The sequence below is a fragment of the Puma concolor genome, chromosome E2 (assembly GCF_028749965.1).
Source record: "Puma concolor isolate L17-30 chromosome E2, mPumCon1.1.hap2, whole genome shotgun sequence".
Classification (NCBI taxonomy): domain Eukaryota; kingdom Metazoa; phylum Chordata; class Mammalia; order Carnivora; family Felidae; genus Puma; species Puma concolor.
This window is the reverse complement of record NC_141681.1, coordinates 48,023,087-48,049,484: the sequence shown is the minus strand read 5'-3', so window position 1 is coordinate 48,049,484 and position 26,398 is coordinate 48,023,087. Positions and strand designations below refer to the sequence as shown.

Here is a 26,398-nt window from a genome sequence, read left to right as displayed (position 1 = left end):
GGGCGGCGAGGGCAGCCCGAAGGGCGGGAGGTGTGCGCGGAGAAAGGCGGGGTCCCGGCGGAGAGGGGAGCGCCGGGGGTTGAGCGAGGCCCAAGAGGCCCGCCCCCTGCGCGGTGGGATTGGCTGGCCGCGGGGCTGACGGGCAGGCGGCCCCGCCGGGGTCTCGGGGCTGGCGGGCGGGGAGGGGGCGGGGCGCGCGCGGCGTTGCCACGGGCAACGGGCGCGGCGGAGCCGGGGATTGGGCCTCCCGGCCCGCAGGGGGCAGTCTCGCGCGCGTCTCCCTCGGCAGCCGCTAGCTAAATCACAATTCCTGAACCTGGTGATCGGGCGGGCCTCCCCGCCGCTCTTGCACGCCCGGCCTGAGGCCTGGGCCCAGCTAGGCCGAGCCGCCAGGTTACGAGTTGGCGCTCAGGTTTCTGGAGTCTCAGCTTTTGCCACCGCAGCCCTCTCTGAGCCTGTTGCTTCGTCTTTCAATTGGGACTAGGATTGAAAGAGACGATGCGTAGAAAGCGCTTGGCACAATGGAGGCCGTCAACAAATGGGAGTTGTTGCTTTGACTATTGTAATCTGTTCATTCCACAAACTTTCCTGGATCTGGTGACTAAGCGGAGCGGGGGCCCTCACCCAGAAGGTGACAGAGAAATGGCTTGTTAGAGGAACTCAAAGAAAATGCGGTCGGGGTGGATGGAGTGTAGAGCTCCAGGCAAGGAGCGGTGGGAAATGAGCTGTGGCCAGGTGTTTGGCCGCTTGAGGGAGTTTGTCTTGAGGACACTAGGGAGCCATGGAAGGGCTTCAAGCCAGGGAGAGTCATGGTGAGTTGCGGGTTTGGAAAGATGGCTCTGGCTTTCATATGGAGCATGGATTGGAGGAAATATAAAACTGGGGGCCTTCAGTCCAGGGAGGCCGTCGGGGTGGGACTGAGGCGTTTGCACCAGGGGGGACTTTGGGAAAGGGAGGGGGTGTGGACGTGGGGGGGGGGGGGAAGCCCAGGAGGCCGAGTGAACCTGCCCTGGGACTGGCTGGCTGAAGATGGGGAGAGAGGGTGAAATCCAAGAAAAGGTCCCTGGCTGGGGCATTGGGGGTTGGTGGTGCCTCCCAGAACAGGTCTGGAAGATTCTGAGCCCAGTGCGGGCCACCCAGCAGCAGGGGCCAGGAGGCTGCATAGCCCTGGGTCTGGAGGTTAAGAGAGAAATTGGGGCTGGGAACCAAGATTTGAGGATCACCAGAGGTGGTGACTGAAGTTGTGGGTGTTAGCGATCTATCCTGGAGAGGGTATGAGGGTGAATGGAGACAAGGACCCAACAGAACCCTGACAGAAGGGGACACCTAAGGTTTAAGCAAAGGAATCGAGGGTCTCGAAGATTGGAAAGGAGCAGCCAGACAGAAAGGAAGGCGTGAGAAGAGGTCATTTCATGCCAGGGTGAGGGATATCACAAACCCCATCCACTACCCTTACATTTAAGCAAAAACTTTCACACCCTATAGAGTAGTTGTGGTTGAAAGACACACAAAGACTCATTTATTCATCCAACAATACTTAGGTACCTAATATGTATGTGTCATGTGCTGTTCAAGGTTCTAGAAATTCAACAGTGGAACAAAGCACACAAATATCTCCGCCCAACGCTTATGTTCTGGTTGAGGGGACACAAACAATAAATAAATAAATACAATGTGACTCAGTGATAGTACTATGGAGTAAAATAAAGCAAGCTGAGGGGATGGAGTGATGAGGTCAGCACTATTTTAGATGGGGAAAGACCTCTTGGATCAGGTGAGATTGGAACAGGTATCTGAAGACATGAAGGGGTTCGGGCACCCAGGTGGCTCAGTTGGTTAAGTGTCTGACTTTTTTTTTTTTTTTAATGTTTGTTTATTTTTGAGAGAGAGAGACACGGCGGAGCAGGGGAGGAGCAGAGAGAGAGGGAGACACAGAATCTGAAGCAGGCTCCAGGCTCTGAGCTGTCAGCACAGAGCCAGATGCGGGGCTCGAACTCACGGACCGTGAGATCGTGACCTGAGCGAAGTCGGATGCTTAACCGACTGAGCCACCCAGGCACCCCAGCATCTGACTCTTGATTCTGGCATGGGTCATGATCTCACGGTTCATGGGTTTGAGCCCCGCATTGGGCTCTGCACTGACAGTGTAGAGCCTTCTTGGGATGCTCTCTCTGCCCCTCCCCTAATCTCTCTCTCTCTGTCTCAAAAATAAATAAGTAAACATTAAAAAAAAAAAAAAAAAAAAGGAAATGAAAGGATAAACCACAAGGGGAAGAGGGTTCCAGGGAGAAGGAACAGCAAATGCAAACAGCAACAGTGGCAGGATTATTTGCAGAACCACAAAGAGACTAACGTGGCTGGAGTGGGGTGAGCAAAGAAGACGGTAATAGAAGACAAGGTCCAAGTGGTAATTGAAGAGGGGTGGTGGCAGATAAAGGCCACCGTAAGGACTTTAGCTTTTACCCAAATAATATGGAACCATAGGGGGATTTTGACAGAGGAAGTATGTTGTATGCCTTGGGTTTTATTAGGATCCCTCTAGCAGTCCTAGAGAGTACTCTAGAAGAGTAGACTGTGTGAGGGGAAGCAGGAGGACAGTGAGGAGGCTGCTGGGAGAGTGAGGACAGGGAGGAGGCTGCTGGGCAGGACCAGAGTACAGGCCATGGTGGTGGTGGGGAGGGTGGGAAGTGGGCAGGTTCTGGTTACATTTTGAATTTCAGAACCAGGAAGTTCTGATGTATGATGAGCTGGGTTAAAGATGACTGAGATCCATGGGGTGCCTGGGTGGCTCAGTCAGGTGGGCGGCCGACTACAGCTCAGGTCATGATCTCGCGGTCTGTGACTTCGAGCCCCGCATCGGGCTCTGTGCTGACAGCTCAGAGCCTGGAGCCTACTTCCGATTCTGTGTCTCCCTCTCTCTCTGCCCCTTCCCTGCTTGCTCTCTCTCTCTCTCCCAAATAATAAACATTTTTTAAAAATTTAAAGATGACTGAGACCCAGGTGGACACATCCGCTGGGCAGCTGCGTGTAGGAGTCTAGAGTTCAGGGAGAGGGCCAGGCTGGAGAAATACTTAGGGTGTCCCCTTTGAAAGCTGAGAAACTGGATGAGATCAGGAGGCGAGGAAGGTAAAGGGAAAAGAGAAAGGACTGAGCCCCTAGAACACCCCACTGTCAAAAGGAAGAATCAGCAAGAGAAGCCAAGAAGGAGCAGCTAGAGGACTCGGAGGAAAACCAGGCCAGGGTGTTGTTCTGAAAGCCAAGTGAAGAAAGTGTATCAGGGCACAGGGAGTGATGGACGGTGTCACATGCAGCCGACAGCACATGACAGATGAAGACTGAGAATTGACCATTAGGTCATTGGTGGCCCTGACAAGGGTATGTCAGGGAATGGGGACAGGAGTGACAATCTGCTGGGAGAGAGTTGAAGAGAAAATTGGGAGGAGAAACTGCAGGCAGTGAGCGTAGACGATTCCTTCTAGAAGTTTTGCTAAAAGGGAAGGAAATGAATGGGCAGTGGCTGGATGGAAGATAGGATTCTTAGTGTTTAAAAAGGAAGACATAACCCCACGTGGAGGCCGAGAGGAAAGATCCAGTGGGGGTGGGAACATTGGTGATGCAGAGAGAGGGAGGACAGCCACAGTGAGACCGTAAGCAGATGGGACAGGGTGGGAACCAGTGCCCATGGAGGGGCTTGAGGAAAGCTTGTTCACTACACTTGTCCATGGGGCCAGCACAGGGGGCCAGCCAATGTGGAGCTGGGACCTGTGAAGATTCTTTTTTTTAATGATTATTTTTGAGAGAGGCAGCAAGTGGAGGGAGAGGACAGAGAGAGAGAGAATCTCAAGCAGGCTAAGTGCTGTCAACACAGAGCCTGATGCGGGGCTCGAACCCATGAACTGAGAAATCATGACCTGAGATGAAACCAAGAGTCCGGCGCTTAACCGACTGAACCCCCCCCCCCCCCCCAGGTGCCCCTATGAAGAGTCTCTTTGGTTTGCTTATATTTTCTCACTGAAATACATGGAATTTTCCCATACATTACATTCCCTTTTATTTCTCCTTTGTATGACAGGACATTATATTGATTCGGGGGGGAGGAATTTATGTACATAAGTAGGTTACATTACCCAGGAATTTCATTTCAGAGTGGGAAAGGGGCAACACAAAATGCACTTAATAAAAAAGGGGGTACCAGTCTGACAGAATTGAACACCACTGTTGTAGGGCCGATTATTAGGCCCCTGAGGTTGAATGGCAGGCAAAAAATTCACCATTACCTGGGCTCTGTGGAGCCTCCATTTCCCCATCAGCACAACAAATGACAGTTTGATTAGCAAACATCCCTAAGTTCCCCCTTTTCTGCTCCAGAATTAAAATATTCCAGATGGGAGAGATCCAGGAAAGCTTCCTGGAGGAGGGGAGGAGTTAAAGAGCTCATTGTTATGTACTCTGTATTGAGTATGACCACCATACCAGGAGGTATGTGAAGCTCTTTTATCCTCACAAGAATCCTGAACCAGAGGGGCGAAGTTATTTAGCTAGGATCACACAGCAAGGCAGCATTCGAACCCAGGTCTAGGTGATTGCAAAGCCTGGGAGGTCCTGGCAGATGAGGGGAAGGAAGGAAGGGGAGGGGCCTTCTGAGACAGTTGTCCCAGAATGGGCATAAACAGGATGTGGTGGTGGATGAAACCTTTCCCCTGCCCCACACCCCGCCCCCTGAAGCCTTGGTCCCCACCCCTAGAAGACAGCGGAACTGAGAAAAGAAGAGGCCTGTGGACAGAAAAGTCATGGTCAGGGGGCCAGGGGTTGTATGGGAAGGGCTGGGGGCTGGGAGAGTGCCTGGGCGAAGGTCAGGCTGTGGGATAGAGGTCAGGGGCTAGGAGGGTGACCCCTGTGGCAAAGGGCCTGGCTGGGGGGAAGAGAGATGCCGTTTCCGGGTTTAGCCCCAGGCAGGCAGATCCTTGGGTCCCCTTGACCGTTCCCCAAGTGTGCCTGCTGAGAGGGCTGGAGTCCAGCCTCTACTCTGCACCCCAAGGGTGTGCATGGTAAGGGACAGTGTCTGCCCTAAGGAAAGGGCACTTTTTCCTAATGTTCACAGGAGCATCCTATGAGCCGTCAGGGCCCTCCTCTTTACTAGTGGAGAAACTGAGGTTTGGGGAAGGGGGCAGGGGCTGGGTCCAGGTCAGCTCAGCTATTCTTGGGCTTCCCTGGCAGTCCGATTCCCTGGTGGTGTGCGAGGTGGACCCAGAGCTAAAGGAAAAGCTGAGGCAATTTCGCTTCCGAAAAGAGACGGACAACGCAGCCATAATAAGTGAGTGTCATCTTCTCCCCTGGAAGGATGGGTGAAGGGGTGGGGACAAACGAGGAAGTCTGCGCCAGTGTCACGGGCGGGCGGATGGAAGGGGCGTCTAACCCCTGTGTGCCATGCCTCCCCAGTGAAGGTGGACAAAGACCGGCAGATGGTGGTGCTGGAGGAAGAATTTCAGGTGAGGGGCTGGGAGGGATGGGACCCCCCCCCCCCAGAAGTGCAGGGTGGGACTGGGAGAGCCAGGGGGCTGGAACCGATGCTCAGAGCTTGACACTGGGGGCCAGAAAGGCCTGGGGGTCAAGTTCCGGCTCAGTTGTGACTCGAGGCAAGAGATTTCACCTGCATGGGTCTGTTTCCTCATCTGTGAAATGGGGATACCGGTACCTCTCTCTCAGGGTTGTCTATGGATTCAATGATTTAATCCTTGTAGTGGGTTTAGAAGAAGGCCTGGCTCAGTGAAATGATGATGATGACGGTGACGATATTTTATTGGCACTTAAATGAGAGTTTCCAGAGAAGTAAAAAAAAAAAAACGAGCGGAAATCCTGTAAAAGGGTAGAGCCCACCCTTTCTTTCCTCGCTGTCTTTATCAGTAACCTGGGGATGATAATAAAGCTTACTTCATAGTATCGTGGTAAGAATTTGGGGGAGGGTGGCCCACGGAGGCTGACGCTGGGGCTGATCGACGGGAGGGGGAATTGGCCACGAGCTGGGCTCTCTCAGGTCCTCTGAAAGGCAGTGCAGCAAATGGTTACGATTTGAACCCAGGTTCAAATCTGAATCCTGCTGCTCGCTATCTGCAACCTTGAACAGGTGTCGTAACAACTCTGGGCCTCAGTTTGCTTACCTGTAAAGTGGGGGTAATAACAGAACCTACCCCACAGCCTTGTGGGAAAGGTCAATGAGTTGATCTATGTGTGTTTCTTAGACCAGTGTCTTGGCAAGTGCTTGGAAGTGCTTATTTAATGTCAGTCTTTTCTCCCCCCCCCCCCCCCAGAACATTTCTCCAGAGGAACTAAAAACAGAGCTGCCAGAGAGACAGCCGAGGTATTGTGGGGGAAGGAAGGGGAGGGTCAGGCCAGGGGAGAGGGGTGATGATGAAGGAAGAGACAGAGGGGCCCCTTGGATTCCTGTCTTAATCACGGGCTCTGATCTGTGTTTGAGGCCACGAATTCACACCTCAGGACCTTTTGTTTATTGCAGAGTTTTATACTGACAGTCACGTGACATTAGAGCTGGATTATTTTTTCCTTTGGGTACAAACTTTGTTAGATTTCGGTCTCCTTATTGCATTTCATTAAACAAAAAATGAAAAAAAATTTCCTTTTTCAACGCACGAGAATATTTGGGGCGGCAGAGGAGTTATTTGACCTTTAATGATTGGAGGGAATCCTGTGCGAAGCCACACGAGGCTGGTGCTTTTTGTATGGAGGAGCTCTTTGACCCTTCTATGAAATCTAGTCTGTTTAGAGTTTTCATCTCCACTGGGGTGAATTATGGGTGCCCCGGGATTGCAACCCTCAATCTCAGGCTCTAGACCTCAGCCAGGATCAGCTCCCTAGGTATCTGACAAGTATAGTCACATTGGGCCTCATCGACAGAAGGGAAGCCTCAAACACAGGGCTTTTTTTTTTTTTTTTTTTAAGTTTATTTACTTTGAGAGAGAGAGAGAGAGCAAGAGTAGACAAGGGACAGAGAGAAAGGGGGAGAGAGAGAATCCCAAGCAGGCTCCACACTGTCAATGCAGAGCTCGATGTGGGGCTCGAACTCACAAACTGTGAGATCATGACTTGAGCCAAGATCAAGAGTTGGATGCTTAACTGACTGAGCCACCTAGGTGCCCCTCGAACACAGGGCTTAATGCTCTGCGGCCGCCTGCCATCTGGAAATTTTTTATGGTTTTATCTTTGAATTTGTGTTTTGTGTAAGGGTCTGATACGACAATGGAGCATGTGCTGGGGGCTCGGAGCCTCCTCCGGCTCACACATGGTCCCTCCTCCAGCCCTGGACAGCTTCTCCCCTGGTCACTGCCACCCAGTGAGTGCTGCTGCCCTCTGCCCCAGTCAGGGGCCTGAGTGCACATGTCGGGGGAGGGTCAGAGTCAGGGTCAAGGTTGGCACACACCCCCTGCATGACAAGTTCCAGGGTTTGTCTGCAAGCATCTGTACTTCCCCTGCGTGTGTGCTCATGCCCAAGAGAGCCTGACTTTATGTAGCAAACGTGAAAAGACTGTAATCACGGGGCACCCAGGTGGCTCAGTCTGTTAAGCATCCAACTCCAGATCAGGTCATGATCTCCCAGTTTGTGGGTTCGAGTCCCTCATCGGGCTCTGGGCTGACAGCTCAGAGCCTGGAGCCTGCTTCGGATCCTGTGTCTCCTTGTCTCTCTGCCCCTCTCCCATTCACACATGCTTTCTCTCTCTCAAAAAAAGTATACTTTAAAAAAACAGAAAGACCACAGTCAGTCTGGAGACAGACTGCAGAAGAAGAACAGCCTTTCTCCTGCCTTTGGAACAACAGGCCCCATGTGTTCATTTTGCGCTGGGCTTGGCAAGTTATGTGGCTGGCCCTAGTCTCAGGCCAGAGATCTAGAGCTCTGGACAGTACTGCATAGTGCTTGAGCCCTTACACTCCGGCACTGAATTTCCTGGGCTCAAATCTTTCCTCTGTCCACAGAACCTCGGGTAAGTGACCTTACCTCTCTGGGCCTCAGTTTTCCCATCTGTAGTATGGGGATAATAATAGCACTTATGTCATCGGTTATTGTGAATCGAACAAGCACCTCCTTTTTGATTTTCATTTTGCATTTGAGGCCAGTGTCCTGGGTCTCATCTGTTAACCCTAGGCCCTCAGACTCAGGCAAGATTTCAAGATCGTGGGCTCCGGCAATGGGCCCTGGACCTGGGCGCCAGGCCGAAGTATTGAATTTGAATCCCCTTTCACTGGTGTAGGTTCGTGGTTTACAGCTACAAGTATGTGCACGAGGACGGCCGAGTGTCCTACCCCTTGTGTTTCATCTTCTCCAGCCCCGTGGGTGAGACACAGCTGACACCTGTCCTGATAAGGGGGGGTCTTAGATGCTGTGTGTGCGGCATGTGAGAGCGTGTATGTGGGTGCAGGTACTTGTGAGCGGGCACTGTGTGAATGTGTGTATACGTGACTTGGTGAGTACGGGAGCGTGTGGTGCATGTGGTGTGTGCGTGTGTGTGGTGTGTGGGTGTTGGGAGGGCAGCGGGGTGGGGGTGGGGGCTCAGATTCTTTAAGAATCCACCCATCCTCCTCAGTCCCAAGGTGTATAAGCAAGTTAGCCTCTTCCTTTTCCTTAGAAGCCCTGTCTGGCCTCTAAACCATCTCCAGGAACCCTCGGAATAGCAAGCCCCCAAACAAGTCCCAAAACTCTGAGTAGAGCTTCAAGAGACCACCTTGGAACAGCTCCCAAGACCCTTAGAAAAACTTCAGGGCCTGTATGACGTTGCTAGGGCCTTAGTGATAACCGGGGTCCCCCAGTTATGCTCCCTTCTCCTTTTTCCCATGCAGGCTGCAAGCCTGAACAACAAATGATGTATGCGGGGAGTAAAAACAGATTGGTGCAGACGGCGGAGCTCACGAAGGTCTGGGCCTGGGGCTGGGGCTCCCCAGTGTTAGGGAGGAGGAGGGGGAGGGTCTGGGCTTCCAGGTCTGAGGGAGGATGGGCTGAGGGTCCGGGACTCCAATTCTGAGGGAGGAAGGGGCCGGCGTGCTCGCCTCTGAGTTCCTGATTGGATCTCAACGCTGAGACCTCTCTCCCCGCCCAGGTGTTTGAAATCCGCACCACTGAAGACCTCACCGAGGCCTGGCTCCAAGAGAAGTTGTCTTTCTTTCGTTGACCTCTGGGTTGGGGAACTGAAATCCTCATGTCTGAATTCCTGAAGAGACTGGGAACTCGGACCCCTAAGGACCTGAACATCCGAAACCCTAAAGAAATTAAAATGCAAGAACTCCTCAGCAGGAGGAGTTTAATTTAAAGAAATTAAAATGCAAGAGATCCTCAGCTCTCAGTTTGTTTCTCATTGTGGGCCCTAGCCCACAGTCCCTGCAGTACCGGCCTTGGGCCAGCAGAGGGCAGGCAGACCAAGTGGATGGCCGTGAGTCCCAGGAGGAAAAGAGGATACCGATTTCTCAGAAAGGGAGGGGCCTGTAGGTTTTTCTAGGGTGTGTGGGTGTGTGGGTGGGTGGGAGGATGGAAGGGGGGCTAGGTTTCCTGGAGGAATGGGAAAATATCTGAATCCAGGAGGGGCCACTCCCAAGGGGAATAAGGACACCTGGATTCCTGAGAGGAAAAACGAGGCCGAGTGCCCACTTTCCCTCCTCCCACTTTCCCACCCCCGGCTCTAGGGGCATCAGACGTGAGCCTGCACTGAATGCTACTTTCCTCAGTGAGCCCCCAGGCAGGAAGAATTTAAAGGCAGAAAAGTTGTTAAAGGATCAAATGTAATTGCTTCAAGGGAGTTGCTGGGGTGAGTGGTTTGTGTACTTAGGTAGGCCTGGGGGCCCCAGACTGGGATAGGGGAGAGGATCCTGGACTCTCAGTGGACCCCTGAGGGGTATGAGGTTGAAGGGCAGGAGAGGGACACCTTACCCGCCCCAGTCTGGAGAGTCTTCTTTCTTCTGGCATCTCTGAGTCTTTGACTCTCTCAGCCTCTCTTTGTCCCTGAGGGACATTTATTGAGCACCCACGGTGTACCAGGCTCCGAGAGTTCTGAGATGGGCAGGTCTTCACAGAGATAAATCACCCTTTCTTTCTCTTTGCTTCTCCTCCTGGTCTCTGTTCCTCCCTCTGTCCCCAGATCCAGGGACCTGGGAGCTCCCTCCCCACCCCCCCTTCCAGGTTCCCTGTTGAGAGGTGTTCGTTGCCATGGAAACAATGACACAATGACCTTGGGTTTGGGCAGCCCCTCCCCCAGCCCTGTCATTCCTGGGGGAGGGTCCACAAGCCCAGCTCCAAGCCCTCCCCAGCCCTCCCCGCCAGAGCACACCATCCCCCTCACCACTCCGCTCAACTCAACACTTGCCCCCCTTGTTTCCAGACTGGACCAGCCCTTTGCAAAGATAAAGTCGCCCCCCTCTCTCCGCCCCCTGCCAGCATTTGGGGGAGGGGCGGATTTGAGCTCCTCTCTGACCCCAGTCCTGGTGCCCTCCCCACCCCATCTCTGGCCAGGCACGTCTCTACTTCTCCCTCTGATCATAGCCTCAGTCTCTGATGGCTAGAGATGGAAGAAGAGGGCTGGGGACAGGAGGGGCCGTTCAATTAAGAGGCCAAGCAACTGCCGTCCTGCAGAGGTCTGAGAGGCAAAAGAACTTGTCCAAGGTCATGCACTTACGTGATCAAATTAATAACAGTTAACGCTCTGATTGAGGGCTTCCTATGTGCCAGGTACTTGCATAAGCACTTTATAGGTATTAACTCATTTAATCCTTACAATACCCTATGAAGATGGCATCCTTATTACCCCCAATTTACAGATGAGTAAACTGAGGCAAAAATTTTGGCAAAGCCAAAGGTAATTGCCTGAAGTCCCACTGGTAGTGGTTTGTACAGTTAAAACTTCCAACTCAAGGCTATCTGGTGGTCAATGGCCACTCCCTTTCTCAGGCAGGGGGTTTAGAGAATCAGCTCTTCCTCCTCCCCACGTAGTTGAACTTCTGTCGGCATCCAGGCTCATGATTGCAAACAATCCAATCAGAAAGAAGCATGTACGAGGAGTTGCCCAATCAGGAGCAGGGAGTTTGGAAAGCAAGGACCAATCAGAGAGGGTGGCTCTAGGGACTGCCCAATGCAGAGTAGGTTTGGCTAGAGGGATTGTGGGGGAACCAATCAGAGAGGCCATAACAGAATACACTATCCAATGGAGAGTCAGCACAATGGGGCGTGGCTCTAGCTTTGGGGCCACTCCTTCAAGGGGCCCCCAAACAAACTAGGGACCACCTTCTCTCCACCAACCTTCTCCTGGGCTTCCGCAGATCCAGGCTCCGTAATTTTTAAATCCAGGCTGTAGGTTTTCCCTGGGGGCACTTCTCCTTGCTAACCTTCAAGGAAAGTAGGGCTTATGTTGGAGAGGAAGAAACGGGATTTAGGGCAGAACTGAGAATGGCAAAAGGACTAGGCAAAAGGGACCAGTGCCCGGCCTGAAAGCTAGATGCTTTTGGGGTGGAGTTTAAGGTGCAGGGGGGGAGTGCAGGGGCTAAGTGTGGGGGGATTGGTGGGTGGACCTAGGCCTGAGGGGCAAACTTAGGTCAGAAAGGGCTGGGGAGTTTTGCTTTGGGCGGAGTCTTGGAGACCGGGTGGACCTAGGCTTGGGGGCGGGGCTGAACTGTGGAAGTGTGAGAATGGTTTCGGGTCTCTTAGAAAATCTGGGTCAGGAGTCAACACAGAGGGAAACTTCTACCTGTTGCCCTCTTTTCAGGCCAATTCACATTCCCTGACCTTAGGGGACATTCTCTACCCGCCCCCCCCCCCCCCCCCGGGGTATCCCCCTTCCCTTCCAGTGACCCCAGGCTGGGGCATTATGTTTATTGCTGAGTGTGGCCCCTGCAGTGAGTCTGGAGTGGGCCCGGCTCCCAGGCCTTCTCCTAAGAGGCACTCAAGAACACGTCTTTACTGAGCACCTCCTGGGTGCCGTTCATTGTTGTGGACACCAGAGAAAAGTGGTGCCCATGCCACTTCCCTCAGGAGGCTTATAGATCAATGACTAGACAATAGGCAATAAACAGATAAGTACACAGTAAAGAGGCGAAGAAGCAAACACGATGATTAACAAGCATAAGTGCCATGTAGGAAATAAAATGAGGTGATGTGATAGATAGAAATAGTGGGACCTGTTGGGACTGTGCTTTTGCTGCCTCCTTAGTCTCTAGGAGAGCCCTCTGGCTCACCTCCCAACATTTATTATGAAAGATTTCAAACAGGCAGCAAAGTTGAAAATAATTTTACAGTGAACACCCATATACCCACCACCTAAATTCTACCATTAATGTTTTATCTTACTTGCTTTATCACAAACCCATCCATCAACCCTACGGTCAATCCATCTTATTTTTTATGTATTTCAGAGTAACCTGCAGACATGAGGACAATTGGTAGGGGCTGGGAAAGGAAGGCCTCTCTGAAGCGATTGCATTTGAGTTAAGACTTGGATGAAAAGGAGGAATCACTACAGTGGGGAAAGAGTGCAAAGACCCCAGGAGCTGTGATGAACTGATATATTGGAGAAGTAGAAAGATCATGGTTGGTTGGGACAGGGAAACCAGAGCTCTGGGAAGAGGTCAAGAGGTGGGCGGGGCCAGAGTTTCAATCTGTGGGGTGGGGGTGGGGCTCTCTGCTTGGGCTCAGGCTCTTTGTTTCCCTATCTCTGAGGATCTCTGTCTCTCTAATTTTCATCTATCTTCTCATCCTGTCTTTTTCCCTCCTGTCCATCCCAGGTCCGCCCTCCCCTTCCTTTCCCTTATCTGTGTGACTTGAGGCAAGTTACCTAACCTCTCTGTGGTTTTATTTTCCTCATCTGTAAAATCAGGATGTGATGGGGCCTCCTGGTCTGGCTCCTGGAAGGATTAACCGAAGTCATGTATGTGAAGCCCATAGGACCATTCCTGGCGCACAACAGTGCTGGACATGTGTCCACTTTTGCTGTTGTTACTATTCTCTCTCCGTGCTCCCAGCCCTGGACCCCCGTATCCCATCAGGGAGCACTAGGAACCAGGGTGGGAGGTGGCGGTGGTGGTAGTGGTGGTGATGTTGGAATCTGAAGACTGAGGGGGGGATTGTGAGTGTCCTTCGGGGGGGCATCTAATGGTTGTGAGTGGGGTCAAGGTTTACTAGAGGGGAGGCTCTGCAGAGGTGCCCTTGATCTGGGGGTGGGGGGCAGGCAGGCTTTGTGCCATGACGTGACTAGGAAGAACTTAGGGAAGGGGTTTGGCAGAGGACCTTGATAACAGTAGGATCCAAAATTGGAAGGGGTTGAGCTGCCAGGGAGCCAGGGACTGCAATAAGGTGGATTTGGAGGGGAGGCCTTGCTGGGTTTGGGGGTCTGGTGAGTATCTCAGAAAGAGGTGGAGAGTGGCCAGAGACACTCAGTGGGATTTGGGGGAGGGGCTAGGGGTCAGCTATTGAATAGGAGTTGGGCAAGAAAGGAGTCTAACCAAGGAGGGAGTAAGGAATCCTGGTATCCATGGAAGTCACAGGGAAGGGGGGGGGGTCTCCCGGGTCCAAAAGAGAGAATAGGAACAGGAAAGATGCAGGGAAAGAATCTGGGGCAAATCAGGGGTTCTGGAAACCAAGGGGTGCCTTAGAGGGGAGCATGGTCTGGGGTCTAACTGGGGGTAATGAGGAAAGTTAGGGGGAATAAGAGACATTTTGAGGTCTTCCTAGAAACTAGACATGGTCTGGAGTCCCTATTGGGGGTCAAGGAATGGTGTGTGGAAGGACACTGCTGGGGTCTCCAAGAAGCAGTAGGATATGGTTTGGGTCCCCAGAGGGAGTAAGACATGATCTGGTGTCTCCCTAGATATTGATATATGGTTTGGGTCCTCTCTGGGGCGTGGTAACATTCATACCTGAATGTTATGGTATGATTTAGGGTCCCTGATGGGGGTGCTCCGGATCCCCTTAGGTGCTGGGATATGGTCTGGGGTCCCCGATGGAGTATGGGGCAGAGTCTGAGGTCACCAAGGAGCGTAGGACATGGTTTGTGGTCCTGGGTGGCTGTAGGACATGGTCTGGGTCCTCCAAGGAGGTAAGGCATGGCCTGAGGTTCCCCTGGGTATTGGGACACGCTCCCGAGATCTCCGCCGAGTCCCCACGCCAGTTGGGGCGTGGTCTGGGGGTCTCTGGGGAAGCCGGCAGGGCTGGGGGTGGGGCTGGGGAGGGGTCGGGGGCGGGCCGGCGGCTCCGCAGTGGAGAGGGGTCTGCGGCGGGCCCCGGAGCGGGGGTCTGGGCTGCGCGGCCGCCCCGCCCGCCCCCTCCGGTCGGCGCCCCCTCCCCCCTTGCGGCGGTGGTGGCGGCTGGGCTCCGGCGGCGGGCGGCGCGGAGGGCGGAGCTCGGCGGCGGCTCGGGAGGGAGGGCGGGAGGCGGGAGGGAGGCGGCCCCGCGGCACCGCGCCCCCTCCCCCGGCCCTCCCCCCACCATGGCGCGGAGCGAGGCGGCGGCGGCGGGGCCGGGCCCGGGGCCCCCCCGGGCTGGGTGAGCGCGGCCCGCAGCGGCCGGGGAGGCGGCGGGCGGGGGCGCCGGTGGGAGCGCGGGTGTGAGCGTGCGAGCGTGTGAGTGTGTGTCCGCGGCGCTGCGGCGGGCCCGGCGTGCGCTCGCGCGGCCCTGTGTGTGCCCGGCGCCGGCGTGTGCGGCGCCCTGCTTGTGTGGCCATCCGGGTGTGTGCTGGGTGTCGAGCCGAGGTGCTGTGTCCGGCCGCGCGCGTGTGTCCCCCGAGCGGCTGCTCCTCTGGCTGTGTGTCTGGGGGGCTGTCGCGCGCCCATCGGAGGGGCTGTGTGCAGGTGTGTGTGCGTGGGTTGTGTGCCCAGGTGTGTGTCCCCCCCCCCCCCCCCACGAGTGTGTGCGCGGGGCTGGCTGCGCTGGGTGTTTGTGTCCAGGTTGGATGTCCATCCGAGGGTTTGTGTAGCCGGGTGTGCCCGTCCTGGTGTCCATTTGTGTGTGTGTATGTGTGTGTCTGCGGGTTGTGTGTCTCCGAGGGTGTGTGTCTGTGCGTCCACGTCAGGTTCCCGGCCGGGGGCTGGGGTTCGTTCCTTGTGGGACCAGGCCTCTGTGTGGCTTTGGGGGAGGGGAGTTTGCCGCTCCCTCGGTCTATGTCAATTGGGGGGTCCTCAGCGGTCCTTGGGGGAGACGGCCATGTCTTCCCCTTCCCGGTGGCTGGGGGTGGGGGGGATGGGCGGCCGGTAGGTGGACAGATGGAGGGATGAGAGGCCGAGGGATGGACAGATGGGCCCGAGGGGAGGGGCACAGACCCAGCCCTTCCCCACCCACCCCACCCCAATCCCCCCCGCCCGCCAGATCTCCGCAGATGGGGCCGGACTTGCCGGCATACAGATGGCCAGGCCGGGGGACCTCTGGGCTGCCTTGTGGTGGGGCTCTGGGACTCAGTCCCCCAACCCTTTGAGACTCCACCTGCTGAACTCTGACCTCAGGCCCTGGCTTGTGCCTTGGTTGGGGGTTGGGGGGGGGGATGTGCTGGGAGGGAAGGATGCTAGGATTTCTTTGGCCTGGGAAGTAGGTGGGGTGGGGGCACCTCAGGGCCAGGAGCGATGTGTGTTCATGACTGTATGTGAGTGTGAATCTATGCCTATCTGTTGACTATGCTACCGTGGTTCAATATTGTGTATGCATTTTGGAAGTGTGTAAATCCCTCACAGGGCTGTTGTGTGAGCATGTGTCTTATGAGTGAACATCTCAGAATGTCTGTGCAAGGTGAATCTTTTTGTGCCTGTGTGCTTGTGTATCAGTTTTGTGTGTCTGTGTGTGCTTGTAGTTCTGTGTCATGTGTGTGAGGTGTGTATCAGCTAGGGTGTGCATTTGGGCATCTGTTGGTGTGGGGATATATCAGTTTTGTGACCATGCATCATGGGGACATGTGAAGTTGTATGAGTGTGTATGAGTGTGTTTGGACGTTTAAAAGCATGCACCTGTGTATCTTTGATTGTGCAAGTGAGTATATGTTATATGCGTGTGCCCCTGTGTGTTGGCTAGTGTGCACGTGTTTCTCTCTTATAGGTGCATGTATCCGATTGTCTGCAAGAAGGCACATGGGTTTCTCTGTTGTGTGTGTGCATATGTATATATGAATGTGCAAGGGAAAGTCAATGTTGTACATGTGTGGTTGTGTGCAGGTTGTGTGCAGGTTGTGTCAACCTTGAGGGTGTGGGTCTATGTTGTGAGTCCATTTATGTGTCAGTGTTGGTCTCTGGGGATTGGTCTATGTGCAGGGCGTATGCACACATGTGCCTGTCTTCCTGGCATAAGGCTGACCCCACTTCTTGGCCCAGTGAGATTTGGGCCCATGTGGTGTGACCCGTGGTATGCTGGGGTCCATCCAGGGGGTCCAAGGACACAAGGGCGTCCACATGCTGGGCTAAGAGGCCATGGAGGGTGGGGGGCACACATCATGCTGGTGGGTCCATGGAAATCCAGATGTAGAGACTTGGGCCCATGTGGGTTTTGGCATGTCCACGCATGTTGGTGTGACAATGGTGTAATGGCAAGGATGGGGACCGCTGGTTCTTTCCTACCCCCAGTACCACTCAGCTCTTTGAAGTTGGAGGACTAGGATGTGAACTCTGGAAGGAGGAGACTGGAAGCCTGGAATCGTGGATCTGAGAAGGCTGCTGGGAGGCCAGATTCCTGGGTCTTGAGAAAGGAAGAAACTGAGACCTGGACTCTGGAGTTTGAAGGAGGAGGAAGCTGGGGTTGTAGACACCAGGGTGGAAGGAAGGGGAAGGGGCTGGGGTTCCTGGCCTCTTGGGCCCACAGAGGACAAAGAGTTAAAGCCCCGGACTCCTGGGTTTTGGAGGGTGAACAGTCCTGAGACCCAGACTCCCTGGATTCCAGAAACAACTCACTGGGTCTGTCTGAGCCTATGCAGAGCCTGCAGCAGGAGGGCTGAGAGAATGATCACACCAGGGACTTCCTTGGCTGAGATGGTCTCTGAGGCAGGTCTTCAAAGAGGAGCCAGAAGGATGCTAATAGGATCATTTTGTTCCTTTGCAGGTACCGGCCCAGGCCCTAACTCCCTGCAGAGAGGTGAGTGGGGTCCCTCAGGCTGGGGAGAGAGATGTGGAGTGATTGGGCCTGTTCTGAGCCAGCTGGAGGCCTGGAGCCCTGCCTGGTATGGATTTCAGGGCAGGGTATGGCAGTGACTTCGAAAGGGCCCCGGGGTGGGGGTGGGGGGGAGGGGGCGGCCATGACAACAAGATCAGGAGCATCATGTTTGGATCAGGGCTCGTGGTAGAGCCAGGGCATGGGTGGTAGGTGGGGGTTTCGGGCCTGGAAGCATCCCCTCTCTGGGTGGGTCAGGTGGTTGGGACAAGGAAGTCTCCTGATGATATCAGTAGGGGGTACAGAGAGTTTCGTGACATGAAGTGAACCTTGCATTTGGAGAGCGACATGGTTTACCATTTTGTGTGTGTGTGTGCGTGCATGCATGTGGGAAGATCTCCGGTAGACTGATTGGCTAGTGGCTGGGAGAGAGGCAGAGAAAATGATACAATAATAATGATGATGATGATGATGGTGATGATGTTAATAATAGCTGCTAACACTTATGTAGTGTTTAGTCTGTCAGGAACTATTCTGAACATGTTACAGTGTATTATACTTCATAACAACCCCATGAGGTAGGTGCCATCATTATCCCCATTTTACAGAGGAGCACACTGAGGCACAAAGAGGGGAAGTCACTGGATTCAAGTCGCGCAACGGGGAACTGGGGTGTGAACCTGAGCGGCCAGGCCCAGATTCTTTCTTGCAATGCTGCACTACCTCTCAAGAAATGTTAGCTATTTTCATTGCTGTTATTATCCCTTCGACTCGAGTCCCACCCCAGGTGTGGGAGGCAAAACTGGGCACTTCTGTTTCATAGATCGGGGTTCTGAGCCTTAGAGACCCCACAGGCAGGCAGGTGCAGAGCTGGGCCTCCCAACTCAGGAGTTCCGCCTTTCAGGTTTTCCATTCGATACAGAGCTTTATCCCAGGAGGATCGCAAGACAAATTAATAGGGGGTGCTCAGAGATGGTGGGATGCCCTGCCTCTGCCTCTTTTTCTCTCTCCAGCCCGGGCGCTGTCCCTCTGTCTCTATCTCTTCCTCCATCTTGGTCTCTCTGTAATCTCTTAGGATCACTTCCTGCCTCTCCCTCACTCTTCCTCTCCCCATCTCTTGGGCTCAACGCCCTTCTCTGCCTGTTTCCTCCCTTCTTAGTGCTCCAGTCTGTCTTGGTTTCAGGCTGGCTCCTTGCCTCTGCACCTTTCTTTCAGAGTCTTTCTCTTTTCCTTATTTATTTATTTATTTATTTATTTATTTATTTATTTAAGCTCTTTGCCCAATATGGGCTCGAACTCGCCACACTGCAATCAAGGGTCACATGCTCTACTGACTGAGCCAGCCAGGCGCCCCTCAGCTTCTTTTTCTTTTTGTCCCTTTGTCTCTCTCTCTGACTCTGTGTCTCTGTGTCTGCCAGCGCATCTCCCCCCTTGCCCACTTGTCTCTCCCTGTCTCTTTGCCCCTCTCTCTCTGACTCTCTTGGTCCCCCTCCCCACAGGCTGAAGGATCAGGGCCACAGCAGGCCACATCCCCAAACTGCAGATCCCTAGGAGGTGGGCCAGCAAGGGACTGGGTGTGGGGTGGGGTGAAAACAGTTTCAGGGACGCCCCCTTCCCATCCTTCCCTCTTCACCCCCCCACCCACCCGGTGTTGTGATGGGAACTGACATGTCGTGGGCTGCAGCCGCCGCAGGGGAATCCCTGCCGGAAGGTTTTGCCTGGAGCAGAGGCATAGCGTGAGTGTGTGAGGGTGTGTGTGAGTGTGGGCATGTATGGGGCCTTGTATGTGCCCGCTGATGTGAGCGTGGAAGTCTGCCCGCTGTTTGGGAGCTCACCAGAGCCCAGGATGAAGCCAGGTTCAGAGAAGGACTTCCCAAGACTAGGACGGAGACTGCTGTGTTTTTCTCAGCGCCTCCTAACTTCAGATTCCCTCTGCCACTCCCAAGGGTGTGTGTGTGTGTGTGGGGGTGGTGGTGGTAGTGGTTCCCCTTAACATTTACTGGATACTTACTGTGTGTCAGGCCCTGTGCTCAGTGGCCCCAATGAATGAGCTCACTGAACCCTTGCAACAACCCCGCAAAGATGGTATGATTGTCATCCCGTTGTACAAATTAGGAAATTATGGCCTAGTTAGGGGAAATCATTGGTCTGCGGTCACAGAACCAGCTAGTGGGGAGCCAGGACTGAACCTGAGTCTGTTTGATTTCAGAGCACTTACTCTTAATAATAGTGCACACTTCTGTGCCTGGCATATATTGGGCCCTCAATGATCATGATGAGAATAATTACCAACACGTATTGAACACATTTTATGTTCCAGGCACGGTTCTAAGTCCACTATGTTCATTGATCCAGTTAATCCTCACAGAGGTAAGGCCTGTTTTTATCTCCATTTTACAGATGAAGAAACCGAGATTCAGAGAGGTTCAGACACTTGCCCGAGGTCACACAGCTAGTAAGTGTCAGAGCTGGAATTTGAACCCGGGGACTATGGCTTTGAAATCCACAACCTTAAACCCTAGTCAACCCTGATTTTTAAAAATATTTAGTGGGTACTGGAAGGCCCAGACTGGGCCAGGTGTCACCGCACCCCTCTGGTTGGAAAATCATGAGAGGTCTGGGCCTCCTAGAGGAAGGTCAGAGTTGGGATTAGGACCCTGGGGGTGGGGGGTGGAGGGCGGAGGGCTGTGTAATTTACTAACCAGCATGGAAATATTGTCTGTTAACAACAAATGCATGCCAGGTGATGATCATTCCTGCCTCTGTTCAGACTGGATGTCAGGAAGGCAGGGACCTGAGGCAGACTTCTAGCAGGACACTGTGGGTGGCCAGGCTGGTGGTCAAGCCCTGTGCCTGGGTAACCCGTCTCGTTCCCTTGCAGGTCTCCCGCCCCACTCCTCCCGCCTTCCCTCTGCACCATGGCTCCGGGCCCCTTCTCCTCGGCGCTCCCCTCGCCGCCACCTGCCGCCCTGCCCTTTCTGCTGCTGCTCTGGGCCGGGGCATCCCGTGGGCAGCCCTGCCCCGGCCGCTGCATCTGCCAGAACGTGGCGCCCACGCTGACCATGCTGTGCGCCAAGACCGGCTTGCTCTTCGTGCCGCCGGCCATCGACCGGCGCGTGGTGGAGCTGCGGCTCACTGACAACTTCATCGCGGCCGTCCGCCGCAGAGACTTCGCCAACATGACCAGCCTGGTGCACCTCACCCTGTCCCGTAACACCATCGGCCAGGTGGCCGCCGGCGCCTTCGCTGACCTCCGTGCCCTCCGCGCCCTGCACCTCGACAGCAACCGCCTGGCCGAGGTGCGTGGCGACCAGCTCCGCGGCTTGGGCAACCTTCGCCACCTGATCCTCGGCAACAACCAGATCCGCCGGGTCGAGTCAGCTGCCTTCGACGCCTTCCTGTCCACCGTGGAGGACCTGGATCTGTCCTACAACAATCTCGAGGCCCTGCCGTGGGAGGCTGTGGGCCAGATGGTGAACCTGAACACCCTCACGCTGGACCACAATCTCATCGACCATATCGCTGAAGGTACCTTTGTGCAGCTGCACAAACTGGTTCGCCTGGACATGACCTCCAACCGCCTCCATAAACTGCCCCCCGATGGGCTCTTCCTGAGGTCCCAAGGTTCGGGGCCGAAGCCGCCCACGCCGCTCACGGTCAGCTTCGGCGGCAACCCTCTGCACTGCAACTGCGAGCTGCTGTGGCTGCGGCGGCTGACCCGAGAGGACGACCTGGAGACGTGCGCCACCCCGGAGCACCTCACCGACCGCTACTTCTGGTCCATTCCCGAGGAGGAGTTCCTGTGTGAACCCCCGCTGATTACACGGCAGGCGGGGGGCCGGGCCCTGGTGGTGGAGGGCCAGGCGGTCAGCCTGCGGTGCCGCGCTGTGGGTGACCCTGAGCCCGTGGTGCATTGGGTCGCACCCGATGGGCGGTTGCTGGGGAACTCGAGCCGGACCCGGGTTCGGGGGGATGGGACACTGGATGTAACCATCACCACCTTAAGGGACAGTGGCACCTTCACGTGCATCGCCTCCAACGCCGCTGGGGAAGCGACGGCCCCCGTGGAGGTGTGCGTGGTACCCCTGCCTCTGATGGCGCCCCCACCGGCCGCCCCGCCTCCCCTCACCGAGCCCGGCTCCTCAGACATCGCCACACCCGGCCGACCCGGTGCCAACGAATCGGCCGCTGAGCGCCGGCTCGTGGCGGCCGAGCTCACCTCGAACTCGGTGCTCATCCGCTGGCCGGCCCAGAGGCCCGTGCCCGGCATCCGCATGTACCAGGTCCAGTACAACAGCTCCGCAGATGACTCCCTTGTCTACAGGTGGGTGCTGCAGTCCCAGGACCTCTACCTCCTCCAGGGGCCCACCCTCCCATCTGCCCACTCCGTTGGCCTTCTTGCTCAGCTGTGGTTCTCTAGATGGACATGCAGAGTTGTCTTGGGCCCTCACCCGCCCTGTCTCCTCCTCTCTAGTTCTGTCTCCCTATCTCTTTCTGGTTTTCCTGCGTTTAGTAAATCTTCGTCGAGGACCCACACGAGCCAGACTAGGGCCGGGCACTGGAGTTATAATAGTGAACGTGCCCAGCAGCATCCCTGCTCTCTGGGGTTCATGGTCTACATCACTGCTGGCCGAGGGTGCTTGATTCTGCACCTTGTCAGTGAAACATTTTGGAACATGAAATATTCTCACACACTTATGATTAACCCATACCAGTGTTACTGTTAGCAACACATCAGGTACATTAAACGAATCAGGAAGAAAAAGTATGAGAAAAATATATAAATGACCATTTGATCCTCCCTACTTTGTTGTGAAGCAATGATGATACCCCCTCCCATTTTATAGACACACCTAAGTTATTTCCACCATCCACTGGGTTAGCAGCCCTTGCCCTGGTGTGGACAGATCTGTACAGCATAGACAGGCATTAAAGGGCTACTTTCTCCCATCAATTCTCTTGCTTTTGCCTCTGTCTATCCCGTCTCTCCCTCCTGTCCTTATGAGGCACCAAGCCCCTGCTCCGTGCTAGGCCCTGTGCTATCTCATTTGAGCTTCCCAACTCTGCCGTGAAGCAGTCATGATCCCCCTTCCCTTTTTATAGACAGGGAAACTGAGACTCAGTGGGGGGAACCACGTGCTCAAGGTCACAGAGGAAGTGACCAGGATTCCAGCCCTAACCCTTCTAACTCCTAATCTTGCCCTTTATACATTGAACACACATTTATCGAGCCCCTACTTTTTGCCAGGCAGGGATTAGGGGAGAAGGATAATACATTTCTGTCAATAGCTTTTAGTTTCTGTGTCTCTCCACCTCTCTGTTTCTCTTCTTCTCTAACTCTTAGCCTCTGTGTGGTGCGGTGAGGGGAGGTTCACAGACCCTCAGACCGTGCATGTATGCAGATGTTGGTGGCCCTGTGTCCCCAGCAGGGCAACAGACCCCTGTTGTCTTCCTTTCACCTCAAGGCCACAGTTCAGTCCTCTGTCCCCCATTGCAGATGCCTGTGCTACGGTGCTGCAGGGGTTAACCTCCTCACTGCTGCCACGGGCGGAGGTGACATCCAACCAGAAGCCTGCTCTGCTGCTTGCTTGCGTCTTGCAGCCAATTAGAGACACATGGGCTGAAGCTTTCTTAAGGAGCCAGCCTCTGTCCTTGAAAAGTGGGGAGCCCCTAGCAACTGGTTACTTTGGGGGAAAGGAGCAAGAGGAATCCAATGCTCTTTGGGAGAGGAGATGAGAGGAGGAGGAAGACTTACAGCCAGGGGCCCAAGGCTGGAAGGGGTGGGGGGCAGTGTGTGAAATGGCAGGCAGGGGGTGAGTTGGAAAAGCGGGTAGGCCTTTATGGGTGGGGGGGGGATGGGGACCATACTTGAAATCTTTTGAAGGGTGGCTCTGGCTATAAGGGAGCTGAGGTGGGCTTCAGGACCAGAGATGGCAGAGGTGGCTTGTTAGAGAGAATGTGAAGTTGCTGAGGGGCTAGAGGCCTGTGGGGGGGGGGGTGGCCTTTCAGAGGAGATGGAGCTCCTGCCACATGGTCTTGGGCAACAGTCCTTGTCTCTGGTGACCCACTATGAGATTTTTAGGTGAGGGGAGCTTGTGAGGTTGAGTGCTGGGCGTACAAATCCATGTGGATGTGGCAGTCCTGGCTTAGCCAAGGCTGGATGTGGCCAACAGCACAGAAGAGATGTGCCCAACAGAAGAGGGTCAAGGCCTAGTGGGAATGCTCTTCCAGCTGGGGAAGAGTGCCATTGGCAGTAAAGTGTGAGCCACGGTGAGGGTGACTGGCCAGCACTGGGTGGGATGCAAGCTAATCATGATGAAATTATCCAGTGCCAGGCTTTAGGTAGGTTAACTCATTCATACTTCACACTTTCTCTATGAAGAAGACAGAAGAATTCTTACTGTCTCCATTTTGGGGAAATGAGGCACAGAGATGTTAAGAAACTTGCCTAAGGTCACAGAGCTAGCAAGGGGCAGCAGAGAGACTCAAACACAGGCCCCCAGGCTTTGTCGGCATAACCACTTCTTTGCACTGTCCCTCATTAGAAGGCAGGGGCCTATAGCAAGAGAGTGGCATGCTTGCTTGGTTACCTTTGACCCGATTGTGGATGAAATTTACCCTGGGGGCATGATTTCACGACCTCTGGTGGTATGGGGCACAGCATGAACACAAGGTGATCGATATTGCAGGACACGCAAAGAGCGGACATGGTCCCAGGCACGGTAGGGAAACCATTTGTAGTAGGCCCTGTGGAGTGTGGCTTGGAAGTGATTGGTCAACCAGAAGTGGAGTGGCCTATAGCCAGGTCCCCTTGGTGGGTGGGAATATGTAGTTGAGGGGCTTGGAAATAGACAGAGGCGGCTAGATGTATGTACCCAAGGTGGGACATGCAGATGAGGGGCGTGGCCTGTATCATGGTTTCCCGGAAAGGATGGGAATAGGTAGAAAAAAGAAACTAGAAGAGCATCCGTTGTCCCAGTAGGAGTAAGACAGGGGGTGTGAGTTGACTTCGGTGTCCACTTGAGGGAGGATGGGACATGCAGGATATAGTATTGGGGCCCCTTCAAGGATGGAAATCTATAGATCAGAGACTCTGAATGGCAGCTGACCCAAATTAAAGGCATGTTCCTTCAGGGCAGGATTTAAAAGCTATAGTACTCCTCCCAGGCAGGGTCCAGGATATGTAGACGAGGGAACACGAATGGCAGATATTATCGTAGCAGGTGATGAAACACCACAGGGAGTGGTTCTGAGGTCTGGGCTTGCAGATGAGGGGCGTGGCCTGTAGCAGTGGTCCTGAGAGGATGTACATTTGCTGCTTGAACGGCTGCTGTTGTCCCATAGAGAGTGAAATATCGGTAGGAATGCATGGTTTGTTCCCTGTTGGTCACCACGGATGGGACACGCAAATGAAGCGGTACCGTTCATAGTGGAGCTAACCCAGTGCTGATGCCGTCCCTCCTGCAGGATGATCCCATCCACCAGCCAGACCTTCCTGGTGAATGATCTGGCAGCAGGCCGCGCCTACGACCTGTGCGTGCTGGCAGTCTACGACGACGGGGCCACTGCACTGCCGGCCACGCGAGTGGTGGGCTGTGTGCAGTTTACCACTGCCGGGGATCCCGCGCCCTGCCGCCCACTGAGGGCCCATTTCTTGGGTGGCACCATGATCATCGCCATTGGGGGCGTCATCGTCGCCTCGGTCCTCGTCTTCATCGTTCTGCTCATGATCCGCTATAAGGTCTACGGCGACGGAGATGGCCGCCGCGTCAAGGGTACCTCCAGGTCGCCTCCGCGGGTCAGCCACGTGTGCTCGCAGACCAACGGCGCAGGCGCGTCGCAGGCCCCGCCCCCGCCGGCGCAAGACCGTTACGAGGCGCTGCGCGAGGTGACGTCCCCAGCTGCTGCCGCTTTGGCGGTCGAGGCGAAGGCCACCGCCGCCGAGATGGATTCCACCGAGCCAGAGGCCGTCCTTGGACGCTCCCTGGGCGGCTCAGCCACCTCGCTGTGCCTGCTGCCGTCTGAGGAAATCTCTGGGGAGGAGTCTCGGGCCACGGCGGGCCCTCGGAGGAGCCGTTCCGGGGCCTTGGGGCCGCCAGCTTCGGCGCCCCCCACTCTAGCTCTGGTTCCTGGGGGGGCCCCGGCCCGGCCGAGGCCGCAGCAGCGCTATTCGTTCGACGGGGACTACGGGGCACTCTTCCTGAGCCACAGTTACCCGCGCCGCGCCCGGCGGACAAAGCGCCACCGGTCCACGCCGCACCTGGACGGGGCCGGAGGGGGCGCGGCCGGGGAGGACGGAGACCTGGGGCTGGGCTCCGCCAGGGCACGCCTGGCCTTTACCAGCACCGAGTGGATGCTGGAGAGTACCGTCTGAGCGGCGAGCGGGCGCCGGGACGCCTGGGTGCCGCGGACAAACGCCCAGCCACCCGGACGCTGGGGCAGGACTCGGGGGCGAAAGCACGGCGGCGCCTAGTGGTCAGACTGGAGGAGGAGACGCGCCCTTCTCCTCCCTGAAGGGGGCGAGGCTGCCTAGTCTGCAGCCCTTGGCCACGCCCCCGGGCCCGGGGGAGTTAGGGGGCGGGCAGCCGGGCCCCCCTCCTCCAAGGACTCCTCGTCCCCCTCCTGCCCCTCCCCCCGCGCGCTCGCGGACCTCGCTGGAGCCGGTGCCTTACACAGCGAAGCGCGGGGAGGGGCAGGGCCCCCCCGACACTGCAGCACTGAGACACGAGCCCCCTCCCCCCGCCCGGGACCGGGGCAGGGGCGAGGGGCACATTTCTTGTATCTGGCTGGACTAGATCCTATTCTGTCCCGCGGCGGCCTCCAAAGCCCCCACCCCCACCCCATTCACCTCCCTGGTCCCGTCGGGTCTGGCTTGGGGTCCCCCTTTCTCTGTTCCCTTCCTCTCTGTGCCGCCCTATGTCGTCTTTGTCTCATGTCTCTGTCCTTCCCTATTTGTCTCTCTCTGTCCCGCAGTCTCTTCTCCCTCCCATATCTTGTCCAGTCTCCCTCTCTCTCCTGATTACCTCTTCCCACTACACACTCTCCCGGGCAGGTCCCACTGGAAGGACCAGAGTCTCCCGTATCCCTTCCTCTTTCCCCAAATAAACCCCCACATGAACAAGATCCAAAACCAAATCCTCCCCTCCCTGCCGGAGCCGGGACCCTCCGCCGCAGCAGAATTAAACTTTTTTCTGTGTCTGAGGCCGCTCTGTTGACCTCTGTGTGTCCGTGTGTTTGGGGGGATATGTGTGTGTGATCTGAATTACAGCGTGCCGACTCAAGTGAGACTGAGGGAAG

The 26,398-nt window shown here is 55.3% G+C and overlaps 2 protein-coding genes across 17 annotated transcripts; both read left to right on the top strand.

The window, feature by feature from the left end:
* Nucleotides 1–333: 333 nt before the first annotated feature.
* On the top strand, nt 334–9,340 carry GMFG (glia maturation factor gamma). Of its 6 annotated transcripts, none has more exons than XR_015244864.1 (7): nt 335–631; nt 5,218–5,314; nt 5,440–5,489; nt 6,309–6,358; nt 8,262–8,344; nt 8,848–8,921; nt 9,105–9,340. XR_015244864.1 is itself a non-coding variant. In XM_086689741.1 (7 exons), exons 1-7 carry the CDS (start codon nt 810–812, stop codon nt 9,174–9,176), a joined length of 429 nt encoding a protein of 142 aa, XP_086545867.1. In that variant the 5' UTR covers nt 682–809; the 3' UTR covers nt 9,177–9,340. The 6 variants fall into 6 exon arrangements, 5 of the variants coding, with proteins under 5 accessions (XP_086545870.1, XP_086545867.1, XP_086545866.1 ...); XM_086689741.1 differs by lacking the exon at nt 335–631 and adding an exon at nt 682–812; XM_086689740.1 differs by lacking the exon at nt 335–631 and adding an exon at nt 4,675–4,793.
* Nucleotides 714–26,302, top strand: LRFN1 (leucine rich repeat and fibronectin type III domain containing 1). 11 transcript variants are annotated; one of them, XM_086689734.1, is made up of 6 exons: nt 14,431–14,524; nt 17,054–17,171; nt 17,710–17,836; nt 19,502–19,556; nt 19,983–21,425; nt 24,569–26,302. In XM_086689734.1, exons 5-6 carry the CDS (start codon nt 20,020–20,022, stop codon nt 25,473–25,475), a joined length of 2,313 nt encoding a protein of 770 aa, XP_086545860.1. In that variant the 5' UTR covers nt 14,431–14,524; nt 17,054–17,171; nt 17,710–17,836; nt 19,502–19,556; nt 19,983–20,019; the 3' UTR covers nt 25,476–26,302. The 11 variants fall into 11 exon arrangements, with proteins under 11 accessions (XP_086545858.1, XP_086545853.1, XP_086545861.1 ...); XM_086689732.1 differs by lacking the exons at nt 14,431–14,524; nt 17,710–17,836 and adding an exon at nt 714–812 and having other exon boundaries at nt 17,054–17,086; XM_086689727.1 differs by lacking the exon at nt 17,710–17,836 and having other exon boundaries at nt 14,428–14,524; nt 17,054–17,086.
* The last annotated feature ends 96 nt before the right edge of the window (nt 26,303–26,398 follow it).